At 34.9% G+C, this 18,684-nt stretch overlaps 1 protein-coding gene across 4 annotated transcripts in view; it reads right to left on the bottom strand.

The window, feature by feature from the left end:
- Positions 1-18,684, bottom strand: part of USP8 (ubiquitin specific peptidase 8) — a 70,993-nt gene that overhangs the window by 34,402 nt on the left and 17,907 nt on the right. For all 4 annotated transcript variants that reach the window (XM_047736876.1, XM_047736878.1, XM_047736879.1 and 1 more), the window contains 6 exons: positions 16,048-16,216; positions 13,023-13,167; positions 7,810-7,895; positions 6,351-6,516; positions 4,034-4,076; positions 1,403-1,547 (listed from right to left, as the gene is read on the bottom strand). In XM_047736876.1, the coding sequence (XP_047592832.1) occupies positions 1,403-1,547; positions 4,034-4,076; positions 6,351-6,516; positions 7,810-7,895; positions 13,023-13,167; positions 16,048-16,151 (689 nt within the window). In that variant the 5' untranslated portion in view covers positions 16,152-16,216. The remainder of the gene's footprint in view (positions 1-1,402; positions 1,548-4,033; positions 4,077-6,350; positions 6,517-7,809; positions 7,896-13,022; positions 13,168-16,047; positions 16,217-18,684) is intronic.

The following is an 18,684-nucleotide window of genomic DNA, read 5'->3' as shown; positions in this document are numbered from 1 at the left end:
AATTCACTGGGTTAAATACTTAGGAACACTTTTGTATGTATACTATAATACATTAAAATGCTAAAAAAGACAATGAAGGAATATAGCAATCATCATCAGGTAGCTGCAAATACTGTTACCTACGAAAAGTTCTGCTAAGAAAGGAGATTAGCAAATATTAAAAAGGAATGCCAACACCAAGCAGACTTCTTGTAACTGCTTCTGAAAGACTGAAACAAAAATTAAAGGGGAATAATTTTCTTGGCATGCAGTTCATTGTTCTTTAATCTTCAACCTGAACTCATCATGAGTTTCACAGCAGCCAAATTTCTTGTATTTTGGGAAACATTTAAGCTCAATAAAAACCTCAAACTTTTTGCTACTACAAATTAGACCATCTAAAGATTAATTACAATTTTGTCTTTTCAAATCCTGGAAATATATTCACACCTACTTGATTACACTAAGCACTCCAGTCTCACTTTTAAACAGCATATCTACAAGGCGCCCTATTCTTCAAGTCAAACATTTGTCAAGCATCAACAATGTGCCAAAAACTATGCAAATTTTATTATCTAATTTAAAAAGTTTATCTTTTCAGTGTTGAATTAAGCCTTAAAATGGTCCACAGATTCTAACTAATCCAAGTCCATAAACGTAATTTATAGAACACTCAAAATAGTAAAAATAGCTCTGGATATGGACTTTTAGCTCTGTTGCTATTATGATACTTTTAAATATGTAATATATCCATGCAAGTAACTTTACAGATTAAAGCCTAATCAAAGAAAAAAAAAACTTTTTAGTAAGCCCCTACTAGTGCCAGCCACTGTGCTAAAGTGTGCGTGTATAAAATTTCTCACTTAAACTTCTCAAAACTTCTGAAATACATAGTTTTACTATCCCTATTTCACAGTGGAAACATACGCTTAGGTGGGGTCAACGGCTAGACGTAAAAGACAGTTATGATCTGAATATAGTCTGACTTTAGAGTCTATTTGCTTACAGAATCATTTGCCTATTACTGCCCCCCCCAAAAGTGTGTACTCTTTTACGACAGATAATAGCATGGGGTATTTCAAGATAAGAAACAATTAGTTCACAATTTTATTCAATTTGGTACACATGCTTCACAAGCTCAGAAACAGAAAATAAAAGGAGAAACTAGTCAACAAAAAGCTCAGGAGAGAAGGCTCACAAAGGCAGCTTCATTTCTTTTCTAATAAGACTACAAATGCCATAAATAGGAGAAAACAGCCAAACCAGAATGTCCTTTATACCACCCTTTGGAGAAAAGGTAGAGTGTGCCATTAAGGAGCAATAGGAGGAGAAAAATCTACTTTATCATATGTAGGTTGGATGCTAAGTAATAACATTAACTACTGTCCACAGTTAACCATTTTACCTAAATACAATGACTCACCCTGGCCTGATGGCTTCTTCAGGAACACTGAGAGAATTTGAAATGTGGGAATCCTGATAATCCTGCATTGTTCGAGCATCCATTATAATCAAGCTGATGTTTTCATCCATCATCATTGTGTATAGCTCCTTTGCTGTGATTGTTCCTTGGAATCAAGAGAGACAATATAAGCAACAAGAAACACCTAGTTCTGTTCAGTAAACACAGAACAATCATTTCTTCTTCTAGAAGAATGAAGGGTACTAAGTATCATATACTTGCTATCCCATCATATTACTTACTACTTTTTAAACTAACATTATATATAATTTGTGTTTTTGACATTTATCAAGAAACTAGTTCAATGTTGAAGGCTTAAAACACCAAAACTTGCTCTTGAGGTTACAACTACATCTCGTGCTGGTTCTGCTGCTGGAATAAAATAAAGGAAATTAATATATGCATCTCATGAAAATATTCTTATTCTCAGTAATTAAATCATTTGACAAATGTCAACCAGAAGAAACATCTATGGTTCAAAAATTCTTGACAGGTTCTAAATTTTTAAAAAGTCTCTGTTGAGGTCCAATGGGGAGGAATTGTGCTCTGAATCAGGGGCTGACAAACTATGGCTACCTGTTTTTAGTGGAACATAGCTGTAGAAAAGTGTTTACATATTGTCAATGGCTATTTTCTAGCTGAGACAGCAAGAATGACAGCATCCCCCACACCCCAAGCCTAAAATGTTTACTCTCTAACCCTTTAATATTTAGCCCAAGTAAATATTTGTTATGTTGCTATCTTTCTCTTCTAGCTTCTACCACCTGAAAGGGAAGATTAAAACACACAACAAGGTCAACTATACTTCAATAATAAAAACTTTAAAAATTAAAAACAAAAAAAAAAACAACAAGAACCAAATAAAGATCTAAAAAAATAAAAAGCTACTACAAAGGAGCTTAAAATGTGAAGAACTATTTTGGCAGTGAGATATGAGAAGAACGTAGTCACAATATCTCCTAAGCTAAAATACCCACCTGCTAATAACCATCCTACTTCCCTCGCTAACCATCAAGATCATTTTGACAACAGAATTATCTAAAAAAGTTGGGAACAAACCACTTAGAAAAGTAACACCTAAGCAGGATAAGATACAAAAAACATACATAAAAACAAATCTTGGGGGCGCCTGGGTGGCTCAGCGGGTTAAGCCTCTGCCTTCAGCTCGGGTCGTGATCCCAGGGTACTGGGATCAAGCCCCACATCGGGCTCTCTGCTCAGCGGGAAGCCTGCTTCCCCCTCTCTCTCTCTGCCTGCTGCTCTGCCTACTTGTGATCTCCGTCTGTCACATAAATAAAATCTTTAGAAAAAAAAAAAACACAACAAATCTTGGAATGAATTAATAACAACTTTTAGGAAGGTGTCTTACTACACTATTTTTTTAATTATTGTATGGTAATATTTAATTTTAAAAAATATTTATTATTTTAGAACAGGGGAGGGGGAGAGGGAGAGAGAGAGAGAGAGATTCTCAAGCAAATTCCCCTGCTGAGCACAAGGCCTGGTGTAGGGCTTAATCTCATGACCCTAAGATCATGACCTAAGCCAAAATCAAGAGTTGGATGTTCAACTGACTGAACCATCTAGGTGCCCCTGTTGTACAGTAATTTTTTTTTTAAGAATTTATTTGTCAGAGAGAGAGAGAGAGTGAGTGCGCACAAACAGGCAAAATGGCAGGCAGAGGAAGAGAGAGAAGCAGGTTCCCCATGGAGCAAAGAGCCTGATGTGGGACTCCAGCCCAGGACCCTGGGATCATGACCTGAGCCAAAGGCAGCCACTTAACCGACTGAGCCACCCAGGTGTCCCTGTACAGTAATATTTTTAAATAGAGAACTTACTTTAATGTTACATACAATTGATATTTAAGCTGAACCTTTCCTGAGAGAGGAAAACTTACACAACTGTCCAAGTTTTGCTGTTTAGGTCACATTTTTGTGACTGGAGTATCAATATCACATATGGATAACATCCAAATTACTAGTTTGGATTTTTTTGAGGGAAATGGAAAAGACTTTCAAATAATTAGGTCTACAAACTAGAGTCATAATAGTAAATTCACAAATCCTTTAATAAAGTTCACTTATATAAAGTCACTAAGAGTTTCACACATACTAACTTATTCAATCTTTATAATAAGTCTATAGAACAGATACTACTATTACCCTCACTTTGCAGGATGGGGACATTAAGGTAGAGAGGTTAAGTAACATGTTCAAGATCACATGAAAATTCAAAGGAGACAGTATTCAAAAATCCAGGCATTCTGACTTTGGAAAATCTGTGCTCTTAACCGCTTTGCTAAACTATATCTTTGGAAAAAAAAAAAAAACCAAAAACTGAAAAGTACAAACTGTGGCTTTGTTTTTAATCACAATTTAACATAAATATTCCCCATGACATATGCAGAATATATACACGTTTTCGATATAATTGCACAGACTAAGAAAAATGATAAAGCTTACATACAAAATGTAAACATTGTTCACTTACATACAAACAGAATGTAAAATCTGAAGCTTATTTGCATTAAATATGAAATATTGCATCTCAATAATGACTCAAAAGAACTCCCTCCCTTCTGTACACGCTTACCTTTCTCTGTGGTCTCATTTTTTTCACTCTTTTCACCATTTATCTGTTTCATAGAAAAAGAAAGTTTCAACTTTAACAGAAGAAAAAATTTTTTATAGAAACAGAAAGTTCAACTCTATTACTTCACTGAAACTGAAAGTCCAGAAAATGAAGTGTGCGTAGTACTGGCATTTTATTAAAATACCGATGAAGAGTCATGGCTTCATCAGGTTATCTGGCAGCAGAAAACAGCTAAAATAACTAGCAATACAACAGAATCATGTAACACTTCTTGAAATTTTCTTCAGTTAAAGGTTAAATATAAAAGCACAGTCTGTTAAGAAATTTAATATTTAATTCAATGACAGAATATTTCTTACAACGAAATAAAAATTCTGGCTATTGCTTTCAGAGTTCAATATTACATAATTGAAGGAAAACAAAAATTTGTAAAAATATAATTGTATTTTCTAACCAGGACATCGAGGGTTATTTCTGTAAGGTACTAACTCATTGTATAGATGAAAAATCAACAACCACTTGAGAAGTGATCAATTTTAGCATCACTAAAATTAAAAAAGGAGTGTATATAATGTTCCTAATACAATGCAGTTATGAAGTGCACAGAATCACCTATGAAGTACACTTGCCAAAAGCAAAAACTGAACCTGAATCTCATTAAGCTTCTAGGTTGAACTTCTAGCCTACAACAAATATAGAAGATAGATGTATAGATTAAATGATACAAGATGGAAACAATTAAATCAATCCAGAATGTGGTTGGTTCATTTCACAGACCTGATTTGTATTAAAAAGTCAAAGGCAAGAAATTAAAAAAGTGAAATGGGGGACTAAAGCAGAGAGTACTACAGAGACTTAATTTAAGAGACAAAACAATCAGAAGACTACGAGTGGACCTTGTCTGGATCCTAATTCAAACAAATCAACTCTAAAATATCATTATGAGACAGTGGGTAAATGTGAATATAGACTGGGTATTAGATTATATCAGGGAATTATTGTTAATTTTATGAGGTGAAAAAACAGTATTGTCATTAAAAAGAAAATGTCCCATTCTTTGAGATGTACACTGAAGCATTTAGTAGTAAAATGATATGTCCTCTATAACATGCTTTGAAATGATCTAGCAAAAGGGGAAGTGCAGATACAAAATGTGACAAGTGTTAGGTGACAAATGTTAGCTGATTATTGACACTGGGTAATTGTGTCTAATTATACTTTTTTTTCCAGTATAAAAAGGCTAAACAAAAGTAAAAGTAATAAAAAGTAGTTGGCTCTCCTGCTGGAAAGGCAACAAAATAAAGACATTTTAAAGTCCCTTTCACACAGTTCTTTGAAGTTTTGCTTTTTATCTGTATCCGCCACTTGACCTACAAAAGAACATTCCACTAAGGCAGTGTTACTTATCTTAAATTATGAGTTCCTAAAATCAACAAACCATATTTCTTCATTTTTTTTTAAAATAGTGCTTAGTACAATGTCACAAGTAATTCAACAACTATTTCTTAATGAAACCAATGATGATTCACATACAAATGATAGCTGAAAGCTACAAAATCCTTAAGAAAAAGTAAAGCAGAAATCTTTATATGAATTTTGACAGTACATAAGAAATTGTATTTTAGGAAACACACATACACACAAAAGAAAAGAAAGAAATTATATTTTAGGAAGAGTAGTTTCTCAGAAGGTGAAGGGAAGGAGATACAGTGGTAGCTGGCAGGTACAGATTGAGTCACTGATGGTTCTTGCCAAACAAGACTGTGGCTAGATAACAAGTCACTGAATAAATGGAACAAATGAGGAAGAGGAAGAGGAAAGGGAAATGGTCAGAAAGGAAGAAAAAGCGAGGGAGAGAGTATGAGACCTTACAAACACATAAGATTGGGCATCAAATAAGTAGTATACCAAATCTTTTTCAATTTAAATTACATTAGAAAGAGGAGATCTTAAAGACCATCTATTTCAAGATCTTCATTTGGCAATGAGGAAATGAAGTCCTAGAAGGGTGAAGCAAGACTTGACATGGGACCAATATACTGAATTACAACTCAACTGCTTTCTACTGCTCTAATCAAGTTGATAATAACTGTAAAAAACTAGTTAATGCACAGAATAGAGTTCTGTAAAGCTCCAAAAGAAACACAGAATCAAATGAAGCTAGAATATTTAATTCAATTTCTAATAAAAACACTAAATTAAATTTTACCCTTGTTGCCTAAAAGTATGTTGTAGTGGTTATCTCAACTTGCACTGAGCAAATTATCTGGGGGAAAAAAAAACAATCTTTTTATTTCACAGAATAAATTTGAAATACCTTTTGGGTTTTGTCTCTGGAATCCATTACATTTTCCAAGGAACTTTTAGATGATGTGCCACCATCCTCTCTTCCTGCTTCGTGCCTTTTCTGTTTCTGCAGCTGCTCTTCCTCCTCCTGTCTGTCCTTTTCTTCAAGTTTTTTCCGAACTTCGGCTTCTTCATATCTAGTTGGAAAAAGAAGTCAAGACGTCTTTTATTGGCATGATCATGAAAAATAGAGTTCCAGTTCCATAAAATTAGTGCCCTACTGTGGGGTATTTTATGGCAGCAAACTTCTTCCCTCCAGCTGAAATTTGATTCGCCAGTGTTCTGTTCCAAACCACAACTCATAAATTTGCCCTCTGTAGATTTTAAATTGCCCAAAAATCTTGAAAAGAAACACTATGCTCTTAAGTTAAAGTTGTTTAATGCTCTTTTTGTTCTTTCCTTCCCACTAATTTCAACCTTTAAAAAAATTCAAATCTCCTGCAATTCCTTTTTCAAAGGACTTATACTCTTAAAATGAACTAATTCACTTATAAAGTAGTCCAAAATATAAAAAGGTAATGGCTTACATGAGAAAATGGCTTACACGACCAAAACATAAAGGAGTATCTCTGGTAACAGTACAAGTAGGGAAAAACTAGACAAATCCAAGAGAAACATCAGTAAGGGGTAACCTAAAGATAAGGAGAAATTCTGTTCTACTCAGTTGATTAACTGGTGAAAGGAGGAAAAGAATAACTGATGAAAAGAGGAAAAGAAGGGTGATTCTAAATTGTACCAACCACCCTAACATATTCCAGCCCCAAGATTAGTAATTTCTGAAAAGGATAAAAGGAATATATTAATTCAAGAAGATAATTTCTAAGTAAAGACTAGGATATATATAACTAGAATAGTTCATTGATTCAACCATGAAAAATCAGTTAGAAAAACAACTCCCTTTTATTCTGTTAAAGAATGATTAATAACTAAAAATTAAAACATACCGCTTTTAATTTCTTATTACTTTATAAGCCTGGCAAGCCAGTCACGGTAAATACTAGAATTAGATCTGTTTTTAAACATAATAGCTACTGCAAACTAGGCAGTTCAAAACTAATAGTAAATACTTAATTCCCATAAGACCAGTGTCCAATAGCACATTACAACCTGGGGCATATGAGAAATTATATTTTTCTAAAAAATCCTGTCAGAGAGTTAGGAAAACCTGAACCTGAGCTCTGATGTACTACACCAAGGCTTATCACAACAATCTATCATTCTAAACATTTTCAGATTTTCAGTAAAAAATATGAATGTAACACATAAACATAAAGGTAATACAGCAGATGATTCTAATTTTTGTTAATGTAAGATTTATTTCTAGGAACTGGGATTCATACGCATGGTCAGATATAAATGGACAAGTTCTAAATATTATTTTTATCTTCGAAATTTATGTTCTTTTAAAGATTTTACAATAATGTCTGTACCTGAGTTTAAGGCTTTCAGAGAGTCTTTCAGCTTCTTCAATAGCTTTTTTGATGTTTGCAAGTCCAAGTATTGAGTGAAAGTAGTCCTAAAATTATAAGAAAACCATCCCATACTTTTAGTACTGGTCATTGTACACAGCACTAATGCTAAAAACATTGAAATCATGGTGCTATGTGACGGAAAGATTGGATGAAAACATGATCGAATGAAGTTTTTTTTTTTTTTAACTTTTAACCTACATAAACACACAACTTGTTCTCCAAATGTTTCAAAAGCATTTCTTCATATAATCAGTTTGCACAAACACACAAACCCCCCCCCCAAACAAACAAAAAACCCCAAACCCTAAAAGGTAGTAATTTTATTTATTTGGAAGACACCTTTCAGTATAAATACTGGGGGTGCCTGGATGGCTCAGATGGCTAAGCATCTGTCTTTGGCTCAGGTCATGATCTCAGGGTCCTGGGATCAAGCCCCACATTGGGCTCCCTGCTCGGCTCAGAGTCCACTTCTCCCTCTCCCTCTGCCTCTCCCCCTGCTTGTGCACACACTCTCTCTCTGTCTCAAATGAATAAGTAAAAATCTTAAAAATATATATATAAAATACTATTCCTATTATTTGTGAATAAGACCAAAAAGCAAGTTTTCAGGAAAAATATATATTTTCCTATTGCAAATATGTTACTTAGGTTTCTTTCTCTAGAATCAGAAGCAGTAAAGCAAATTGTATATTGACCTACAGCATGGTATTTATTTTGTTTTCCTTGTTTTAAGCTGCGATGTTCTTGCCTCCACCTTTATAATAGCAACCTACCTCTCAACTGGAGTCAAAACACTTTTGACATAAAACACTTGAGGAAACCTTGAGTAAGTATCAGATGATAGAAATAAATCATTAATAATACAATCTTTAAAAAAAAACACAAAATGTCTGGCACATAACTTAAGCAGAATAAAGTTAAGAAAAATAACTTCTCTAAGAGGTCACTGATTAGATCCTGCAATCAGCGATATTTTCAAATTAAGGTTGGCTGAACATGACAGTAGCACAGTGAAACTCAGCTGATTTTTGGATCTAATTATCTAACTGGCCACAACTTGTCAGTGTGACTCTGAATCAGAGCCTAGTAGCACAGTTCATCACAAATTATAGTAATAAAAAATTAATAAAAAGAAAGACCAAGAGGCAAGATACGCACTGCTGGCTCTTTGAAAAGCAGTCACTAAGAGCTGGTTTGGGGTAAATCTATTGATAACAGCTACCACATGTCTGTTTTGCCTAAAAGAAGATCATGTTTTGGGGCTCCTGGCTGGCTCAATAGGTAGAACATGTAGCTCTTGATATCTCAGGGTTGGGGCTGTGAGTTTCAGCCCCATATTGAATGTAGAGAATACTTAAAATACATAAAGTACATCATGTTTTAGGTTAGGCTTATTCTTCTAAATAAAGACTAAATAAGTTAAAAGGCCCTTCATTACGTAATTTCAATAAAAGTAAAGTTTTTTCAATATTGTATCAACTGAAAACTTCAGCTGCCACAATGTCCAGACTTTTGATGCAGTGTTTTTTTTTTTAAGATTGTACATATTTGTCACAGAGAGTGAGAGAGCATGAGCACAAGGAGAGGGAGCAGCAGGCAGAGGGAGAAGCAGGCTCCCCGCTGAGCAAGGAGCCCGATGTGGGGCTTGATCCTAGAACCCTGGAATCATGGCCTGAGCCAAAGGCAGATGTTTAACTGACTGAGCCACCCAGGCATCCCGATGCAATGTGTTTTCAACAGAAAACAAAATTTAATCTTTATTATAAGATTTCTCTCATAAAAATAAAACAAAAATTACTGTGACTTGTTTTTTAATTTTCTGACATGAACTCATTTAAAAAAGCCAGTCTTTAAGCCCAGCTTAACCCTGTTTAAATTCTGAAAAAATTGTGTTTGGGCATGCCTGTTACAAACTTCCAGAAGACACTCCCCTAATATTAGTGAGGTTTTTTTTTTGTCAGTAATTATATCTCTCTGTGCTCTTAAAGGAGAACAATTAATATTTTCAAGTTGGCAGAATAGAAAAATAACATCCAATTTTTACACAACTAAAATGTTTGTTTCTCAGGTTTACCCAAATAGAACTTTCTTATTCCTGAACATAAAAACTCAAGTCTCATGATTTCACAAATAAAAAGGTTTACCAATAATATTTAGGATTAATTATCATGTATACCATGCAGATTTGAAAATATAATTCTAATTTATCTAGACTTTGCTACACTAATATTTTCAATATTATTTCCCTTTTCAGATAACCCTGAAAAAATTATTCATAAAGGGAATTTTTCAATGAGTAAGAAATGTAATGTATCCTTTACTAGTGACCTTGCTAAATTAACATTTTATCTAAATCTTAAATACTCCCTCGTGTAAAACAAGATTAAAAGATACAGGTTTCTGAAGAAGACTAGTGACATTATATTCTGCCCCTACCTGATTTAAAGTGTAAATCCTAGAAAATGCCTAGTTGGTAAATTTAACACTTCACATACTTGAAGTACACTGGAGATGTTGGGTTAAATAAAATAAAACAAAAACAGTTCTAAGGCAGAAGGAGATACGTACCCTGGACAGAGCAAATGAACAACTCCAGTGCATGAAGTAACAGCCTGAGTTACCTGAGCCTTGGGAGGGAGCTTCCTAAGCTGAACAACTCCTGTAACTTTCAACTACTCCCTCTGGGAATGTAATAGATACTCTGTGGAAATGGAAAAAAATTCTTATCGATTAAACTTCACTCCTAATCTTCTCAAGTTAAAAAAAGTAGCTACAAGAACACTCCCAATCTTCTCAAAGAAAAAAAGCAACCACTAACTTAGAAAACTACAGCAAAAAGTCAGGGTGCCTGGGTGGCTCAGTTAGTTAAGTGGCCACCTTTGGCTCAGGTCATGATCCCAGGGTCCTGGGATCAAGTCCCACATATGTTTCTCCCCCGACTCTGCCTGCCCCTCTCTTTCTGTCAAATGAATAAAATCTTAAGAAAAGAAAGAAAGAAAGAAAAGAAAGAAAGAGAGAAAGGAAACAAACTACAGCAAAAAGTAAATACATAAAAAATTTGCCCTACCATAACAGACAAAACAGGAGACACCAAAACTACCAAGCTATCCAAAATTGTAAATCTTTCAAAAAAATTTACTTTACTAAACACTTTTACCCTTCTTTTAAAAGTAATTCCACTTTAATAGATATTATAAAAACCATCAAAGAGCATATAGAAACTTGTTTGAATTTGGGCAGGCGTCTGTATTTGCAGATAGGTATGCTCAAGAATGTTCTAAGATTAGGACCAATCTAGCCAACTGTGGACAGAAGGATGAACCTCACATGCAAGGGGCCACCTTTCCAAAGCTACAGCTAAAACCCTGTAACTATTAGTAATATAATTTTGTTGGTGAAAAGAAATACCAGCAATGACTTATCACTATTAAATAAAACACTAAAGTCATCCCTTAACCAACCACCAAAAGAAATCATATAGGTCACACTACTCTGGGGGAAAAAATAAAAGTTATTTCAGGGGCACCTGGGTGGTTCAGGGGGTTAAGCCTCTGCCTTCGGCTCAGGTCGTGATCCCAGGATCCTGGGATTGAGCCCCCAATCTGGCTCTCTGCTCAGCAGGGGGCTTGCTTCCCCATGCCTCTCTGTCTGCCTCTCTGCCTGCTTGTGATCTCTCTCTCTGTCAAACAGACAAATAAAACCTTTAAAAAAAAATCTTAAAAAAAATCTTTAAAAAAAAAGTTATTTCAAAGATTAAGAGAACATTTTTCACTTCTGTAAGTCAATTTAAATAAGGCAAACCAATTCAGTGAACAACAAAATCTCAATATTAATTCACGAAGGCTTCTCAACCAAGTGAGAAACCTATACGCAGTATAAGTTGCTGCTGCTTATTGTCTGGTAGCAAGACTGCTGGTTGAACCACCAACACAGTATTCCTCCAATTTCTCTAACCTACTAGCTGTGTTCTTCTTTTGTCCGTTTCTGGTACAGCTGAAATGCAACCATGTTCTCTAGCAAGACATACCTAGTTATTAGTTCTCTTTATCCATTTATATCTCTCCCACCTTCCCTCCTTTCCCACGGCTTCAGCAAAAGAAAGGAACTTGCTCAAAGGATAAAAAGGAAAAGTAATAGTAATAACAGCAAATAAAAATGGAAGCAATCCATATTAACTGATTCTTTAACACAGCTACAATGTCAAATATAAAAAGCTGCCACATAAAAACAAGAGACTGACCAACCAGAGACTGACAAATGAAACAGGAAGATGTGGTGTGTACACACACACACACACACACATACACACACACACACATACACACACATACATACATACACTGGAGTATTACAAAGCCATAAAAAGGATGAGACTGTGTAATTTGTGACAACATGGATGGACCTAAAGGGTATTATGCTAAATGAAACAAGTCAGATTGAGAAAGACAAATATCCTATGATTTCACTCACATGCAGCACCTAAAGAAAACGCAAATGAATAAACAAACAAAAAGGAGAATCATACATGTAAATTTAGAGAACTGATAGTTGCCAGAGGGGAGGGGGAAGGGGAGGGGAAAATGGGTGAAAGCAAGTGGGAGACAGAACATAGGGAATGTAGTCAATGATATAATAGTGTTGTATGGTGACCGATGGTAGCTACACTTGTGGCGAGCACAGCATAATGTATAAATTTATCTAATCACTATGCTGTACACCTGAAACTAATGTAACATTCTATTCAACTACACTCAAATATAAAAGTAAAAATGAAACACATACACACACACATTACTTGACAAAATCCTGAATCCTGAGAAAGTATGACTGCAGATACATTTTTCGTATTTAATGCATGAGTAAACTGAATCCTTCCACTTGATCTGGTGATCATTTACTGTAACAGAAAACTTAGACATCTTTACATTGCTATAAACTTGTACTAATCCAAGGCAAATGAGGTATGGGTATACAGTGTGATTACATCCACATATATACAGTTAAAAATGAAGAAACTAAACATTTAGTTTACTTTTTCTAGCTGCATAGGAGTTTGAACCTGGTGCTACATAGTGTGACCTAATTTCAGTATCAGTTAACTTTTAGAGGAAATCAGTAGCTCTACTGTGCAAAAATAACTTAGCAAATAAAAATGCAAAAATAAAAGGTACCTGCTGTTGCTTGAAATCAGGCCTTTTTTTGATAAGATTATAAACAGTCACATATTTCATATATAGTACATAGGCCTTTTCCTCATCACGATCTAATCTGCATTCTTCTGCTGTCTTGAAGATCTTCAGGGCACTCTGTACATAACTTCAATTAGAGAAAAAAATAATTAAAACACCTGACATAAAGGCAGGGGGGAAATCATGATAAGGTCTACAGAGAATCTTGGTAAGTGAATTTCATAATTCAGACTGCATGACTTTGTAAATGATACAAAGTTTCATATATGTTTGGATGCAACCTGAAAATTCCCCTATCCTACTAATAAATACTTCTGCTTCCTAACAGTTGTTTATATACCATTGAACTGTTCAAAATGCACTGAGCCCAGTTTTAAAAGATTTGCTATGATAGATAATCCTGAGACAAGTGGTCCTTGGGCAGTCATTTAATAGTCATACTCTACAATTAAGGAAGATAACTCCATACCACTTGCATTGAAGTAGGGGAGCTAAAATATTTAGTTAATGTTTAATGTTAAGATACTTTTCAATTCTCCTTACCCCTTTCTAACTATCCTGTAAAAATCTCCCCACCTAAAATCCAAGAAACAAGGGGCAGGGAAAGAAACATGAGTTCAATCTTTTTACTTGGTTAAAGTCTTCTACAAAATGACCAAATTGCACTCTGATTCACTGGTGCTGGAAGGAAAAGAGATTTGAAGTCTAAAAATAAGTAATCTTAAAATCCCACTTTGGTAAATTTTAGGATTCTGTGGCATTCATTCTAAGGTCATCTGCCTGGTAAAGTCTTTAGAAAGCAAATTAATAAAATAGGCATTCCTTTGAGAGGAATTCAATCACTGAGGACTAAAGTTTTGGCAACCTAGTTATAGTACTAATGCTCATGTATAATGTGCTTTATCAATTTTATCTATACAGAGCAGGGTTTCTTGTTTTCTGTAATTTTCAATCTGCTCCACAACTAAAACATGAATTAATGATGAAGTTGGCCAGGCCAAGAACACCACATAAAGAACAGGGCCAAAGTTATATTTACGACCAAAGATATACCCTGCTTAGCATGTGTACAACCTGCCTAGCATGGCATCATGGTCCTAAAATACAGATAAATCAAACCAAAGCTAGTGAGCAGATTCTCTTTGGAAGAGTTTAGGAGTGGAAGCAAGTCCTTGGGTTTTACGTAAACTTCTTTCTCAACTTTTATCTAAACTTCTTTCACTCTGATGCATGTATATCTCACAAGCTTATATGTAGCAGACCAAGCTGAGATGGCCATAGAGTCACTGTGAGTATAGTGAAACAGCTAAAAATCCTAAAAGGATCCTACCGTTCTTTGATTAGTGCTATGCCATAGCAAGAACATGAAGAGGAATATTTAAAGAAGTCCTGCTGACATACCACTTCCTATGGAATCAAGGTGGTTCCAGAGCTAACCCAGACATGACTAGAATGAATTGATCTGTCTCAGGATTATGTGATCTCTGAGAAAGCTTTATCTTTCCCATTGTTTTCTATTTGAAGGTCATTCAACAGAAGTTTTTTATTTATTTTTAAATTTTAATTTATTTTAGAGAGCACCTACTCGAGAACAGGGTTATGGGGAGAGGGAGAGAGAATCTTAAGCAGGCTCCATGGGGGAGGGAGCAACTCTTCACAGGGTCCAAAATGGGGTTCAATCTCATGACCTGGAGATCACGACCTGAGCCCAAATCAAAAGTTGGAGAATTAACAGACTGAGCCATCCAAGCGCCCCATCAACAGAAGTTAAACAGAACTGTTTTCTCTGTTATCCCACCAATACTACCAACTTAGGTCAAGAAGTAGGCCAATCCTTCTCTTATTCTTCCTGTCCCTGAAAAGATCAGTTTTTTAAAAGCCCCTTTTGTCCTCTGTAATGGTTAGAAATATCAGTTCATTTTGGGATTTTCTTTTGTGACCTTCTTTAAAGTTCCTACTGTTCTCTCCTCTTCATCCCTGGTGTTTTGTTTTCTTTCCAGCTTCTATTTCCTTTAGAAAATGATGCATAAGGATGTCCCTGTGCATTCACAGGTCTCTTCAGATACCTCTTCACAGGTTCATTTGGGATCATATATATCTTTTTTTTTTAGAGTCTCCCATTTATGGAGGAGCCATGGAACACCTCTTTTCTGCTTTCTAAAATCTGCTTGCCCCAAGTCTGGGATATATGGCTGGCTAAATCCACCTTTCTTTCTGAAATCTCTATTTCCAACTCTATTAATATGTAGTTGCTTATCTCCAAATCTTCTCCTTTGTCTGTCAAAATTAATTCAGAAGAAAATTTCCACTATTTCCTCTTGTCCCATATCAGAGATAAAACTATCAAGTTAACAATTTTACTGATACCCTATTTTTAGCAATATTACTTTCAGTAAATACCAAAATTCCTGGACCTCTCCCTATTATATTTTATCTCAGGACAGATTTTGTAATCATTATCAGTGAAGTATCATCTCTAGCCTCCACGTCAGCAGGAAGATAGACTGTGTGTCTTCAAAAATAAAAACCCATATATCATTACATTGAAAGTTCATGTCAAATTGGCACAAATTAATACTTTGCTAAATATTAGACAAAAAATACATGTTTCTCCTCTTTTAATCAAAGAAAGACTATGCTAGGATCATATCTTATATGTGAAATATACATGGATAAAAATGATCTTTAATTAAAGTGTATCTATACTGTTTTATGAAAAGACATTAACTGTGGTTGAATGAATTTTGTAGAAACCTTGTAGTCTTTACCTCTTAAACTTATAATTGTTACACTGTCCAGAGAACAGAAAATATGCGTATCAGCAGAATATATATATATATTCTGCCAAAATAAAGCTAAGAACTTCTCTAAGGAGGTCTTACTTTATTCATGTGATGATGCCATTTTTCAAATAAACTTCAAACTGACTACTTATCTAACCCACTTAATAATATGGAAATGAACTAAAAATTAATATGATTCAGTGAAACTAGCAAAGGATACATACTTCCTCGTGCTTATTTTCTCTGGTTTGACTTCTGTCTTCTTGTTGAGGTCTTTTAGTGAAGAACTGAGGTAGAGTTCTTTAGGAACTGAAGCCACAGCAGGCATGATGAATAATCTTTACTTTTCCACTTTCACAATGGTTGGTGTACTTCATTAAAAGCAGTTCTTTTCTGAAACAAAATGAATACAAATATTTCCAATTAACAACAAAATAAATGAACAGTTAAAAAGCATCAAAGTCCTAAACTAAGGTGGGCACGTGCTATAATGAGCACTGGGTGTTATATACAAATAATGAATCATGGAACACTACATCAAAAACTAATGATGTACTGTATGGTGGCTAACATACATAATACAAAAATAAAATCTGAAAAAAAAAAAAAAAAAAAAAGAGAGTTAATTTTAAATTATCTTGAGTATCCATTTTGGGAATTCAAGATATTCAGGTTATCAATAAGTTAATTTTTTCATATGTTCATTAACTGAATGAATTATTATTTGTATCACTTTGTCTTAAGTATTAAGAATTTTCCTGTCAAAGGACTTAACAGAATAAGAGATTTTATATTTTTCTACTGCTAAATCTGTTACTAATATATAGATCACAAATAGAAAGAAGTTTCATTTAGAAATATTTCCCTTCCTCATTGATAATACTAGCTAATAAAAACAAGCAAGCTGAACAAGTTAGTGGGGGATGGGGAGTAGGCAGGGCCCATTTATACAGATCTAGGGATATATGAACAGAATATACCCAAGTACTTTGGTTTCTCTAAGTCTTTGATGCTTTATTATGTTCTTTGTTCCTCCCATGCTCTAGTAAATTCTGACAAAGGAGATGGAGAAAGTATTAAACAAAATGAAGACAAGAGGAAGAAAAGCTGAATATCAATTAAGCTGTGTGTGTACATGTGCAGGAATGCATACAGATGCATACAGGAGATGCATAGGAGAGGACACCAAATAGGGAGTCCTGGCAAGATCCCAAGTGTTAAATGAAAACTTCAGAAGAATCCAATTAAATTTATACCATGTTTCTGCTTTAAAGAACTAATTACAATTCAAATAAATACAGGTATACCTCATTTTATTTTGCTCCACTTTACTGTTCTTCACAGATACTGATTTTTTTTTACAAACTGAAGGTCTGTGGCAATACTGCATCAGGCAAGTCTTTTGGTTTCATGTTCCCAGTATTTGCTTACTTTGTGTCCATGCATGTATTACATTTCAGTAATGTTCACAATATTTCAAAACTTTTTATTATCGTATTTGTTATAGTGGTTTGTGATTAGTGATTTCGACTTACTGAAAGCTCAGATCATGGTTAGCATTTTTTAGTAATAAAGTATTTTTAATTAAGTTTTTAATTTTGATCCAGTTTAGTTAACATAAGTGCTGTATTTAGTTTCAAGTCTACAATTTGGTGATTCAACAATTCTATACATTAGTGCTCTTCATGATTAAGTGTACCCTTTACTACATATTACGTATTTCACCCATTTCCTCACCACCTCCCCTCTGGTAACCATCAGCTTGTTTTCTCTAGTTAAGAGTCTATTTCTTGGTTTGTCTTTTTTTCCTTTGCTTGTTTTGTGTCGGTGAAATAATATAGTTGTCTTTCTAAAAATTTTGCTTATGATTATATTCTCTAGTTCCATCCATATTATATTGTAAATAAAAAGATTTTTTTTTTAAGAGAGAGAGAGTGCATGTGATGGTGGGGGGTGGGGAGGTGAGGCGGGGCAAAGGGAGGAGGAGGAGAGAATCCTAAGCAGGCTCCGTGCTCAGATTGGAGCCTGATGCAGAGCTCAATCTCATGACCCTGAGATGATGATCTGAGGCGATTATCAAGTCAGATGCTTAACCAACTGAGCTAGCTACCCAGCACCCCAAGATTTCATTCTTTTTTTATGGTTGAATAATACTCCATTTTTTATACACACACACACACACACACACACACACATCTTCTTTATCCATTCACCTATCAATGGACACTTGGGCTGATTCCATAATTTGGCTATTGTAAATGATGCTGCAATAAACAGAGGTGTATATACCCCTTTCAATTAGTATTTTTATATTTGGGGGGTAAATACCAAAGAATGCAGTTGCTGGATTGCAGCATACTTCTATTTTTAATTTTTTGAGGAATTTCCAAACTGTTCTCCGGGGTGGTTGTACCAGTTTGCATTCCCACCAACAGTGCATAAGGATTGCTTTTTCTTCCCATCCTTGGCAACACTTGTTTCTTATGTTTTTAATTTTAGCCATTCTAACAGATGTGAGGTGATATCTTGCATTTCTCTGATGATGAGTGATACTGAGCATCTTTATATGTGTCTGCTGCCATCTACGTCTTTGAAGAAAAGTCTGCTCATGTCTTCTGCCCATTTTTTAAGATTTTTATTTGACAGAGATAGATCACAAGTAGGCAGAGAGAGAGGGGGAAGCAGGCTCCCCGCTAAGCAGAGAGCCCGATGCAGGGCTCAATCCCAGAACCCGGAGACCATGACCTGAGCTGACGGCAGAGGCTTTACCCACTGAGCCACCCAGATGCTCCTCTTCTGCCCAGTTTTTAATTGGATTATTGTTTTTGGGGTGTGGGGTTGTAGGAGTTCTTTATGTATTT

Source organism: Lutra lutra, chromosome 7 (genome assembly GCF_902655055.1).
Source record: "Lutra lutra chromosome 7, mLutLut1.2, whole genome shotgun sequence".
Classification (NCBI taxonomy): domain Eukaryota; kingdom Metazoa; phylum Chordata; class Mammalia; order Carnivora; family Mustelidae; genus Lutra; species Lutra lutra.
This window is presented reverse-complemented; position numbering and strand designations above follow the sequence as displayed.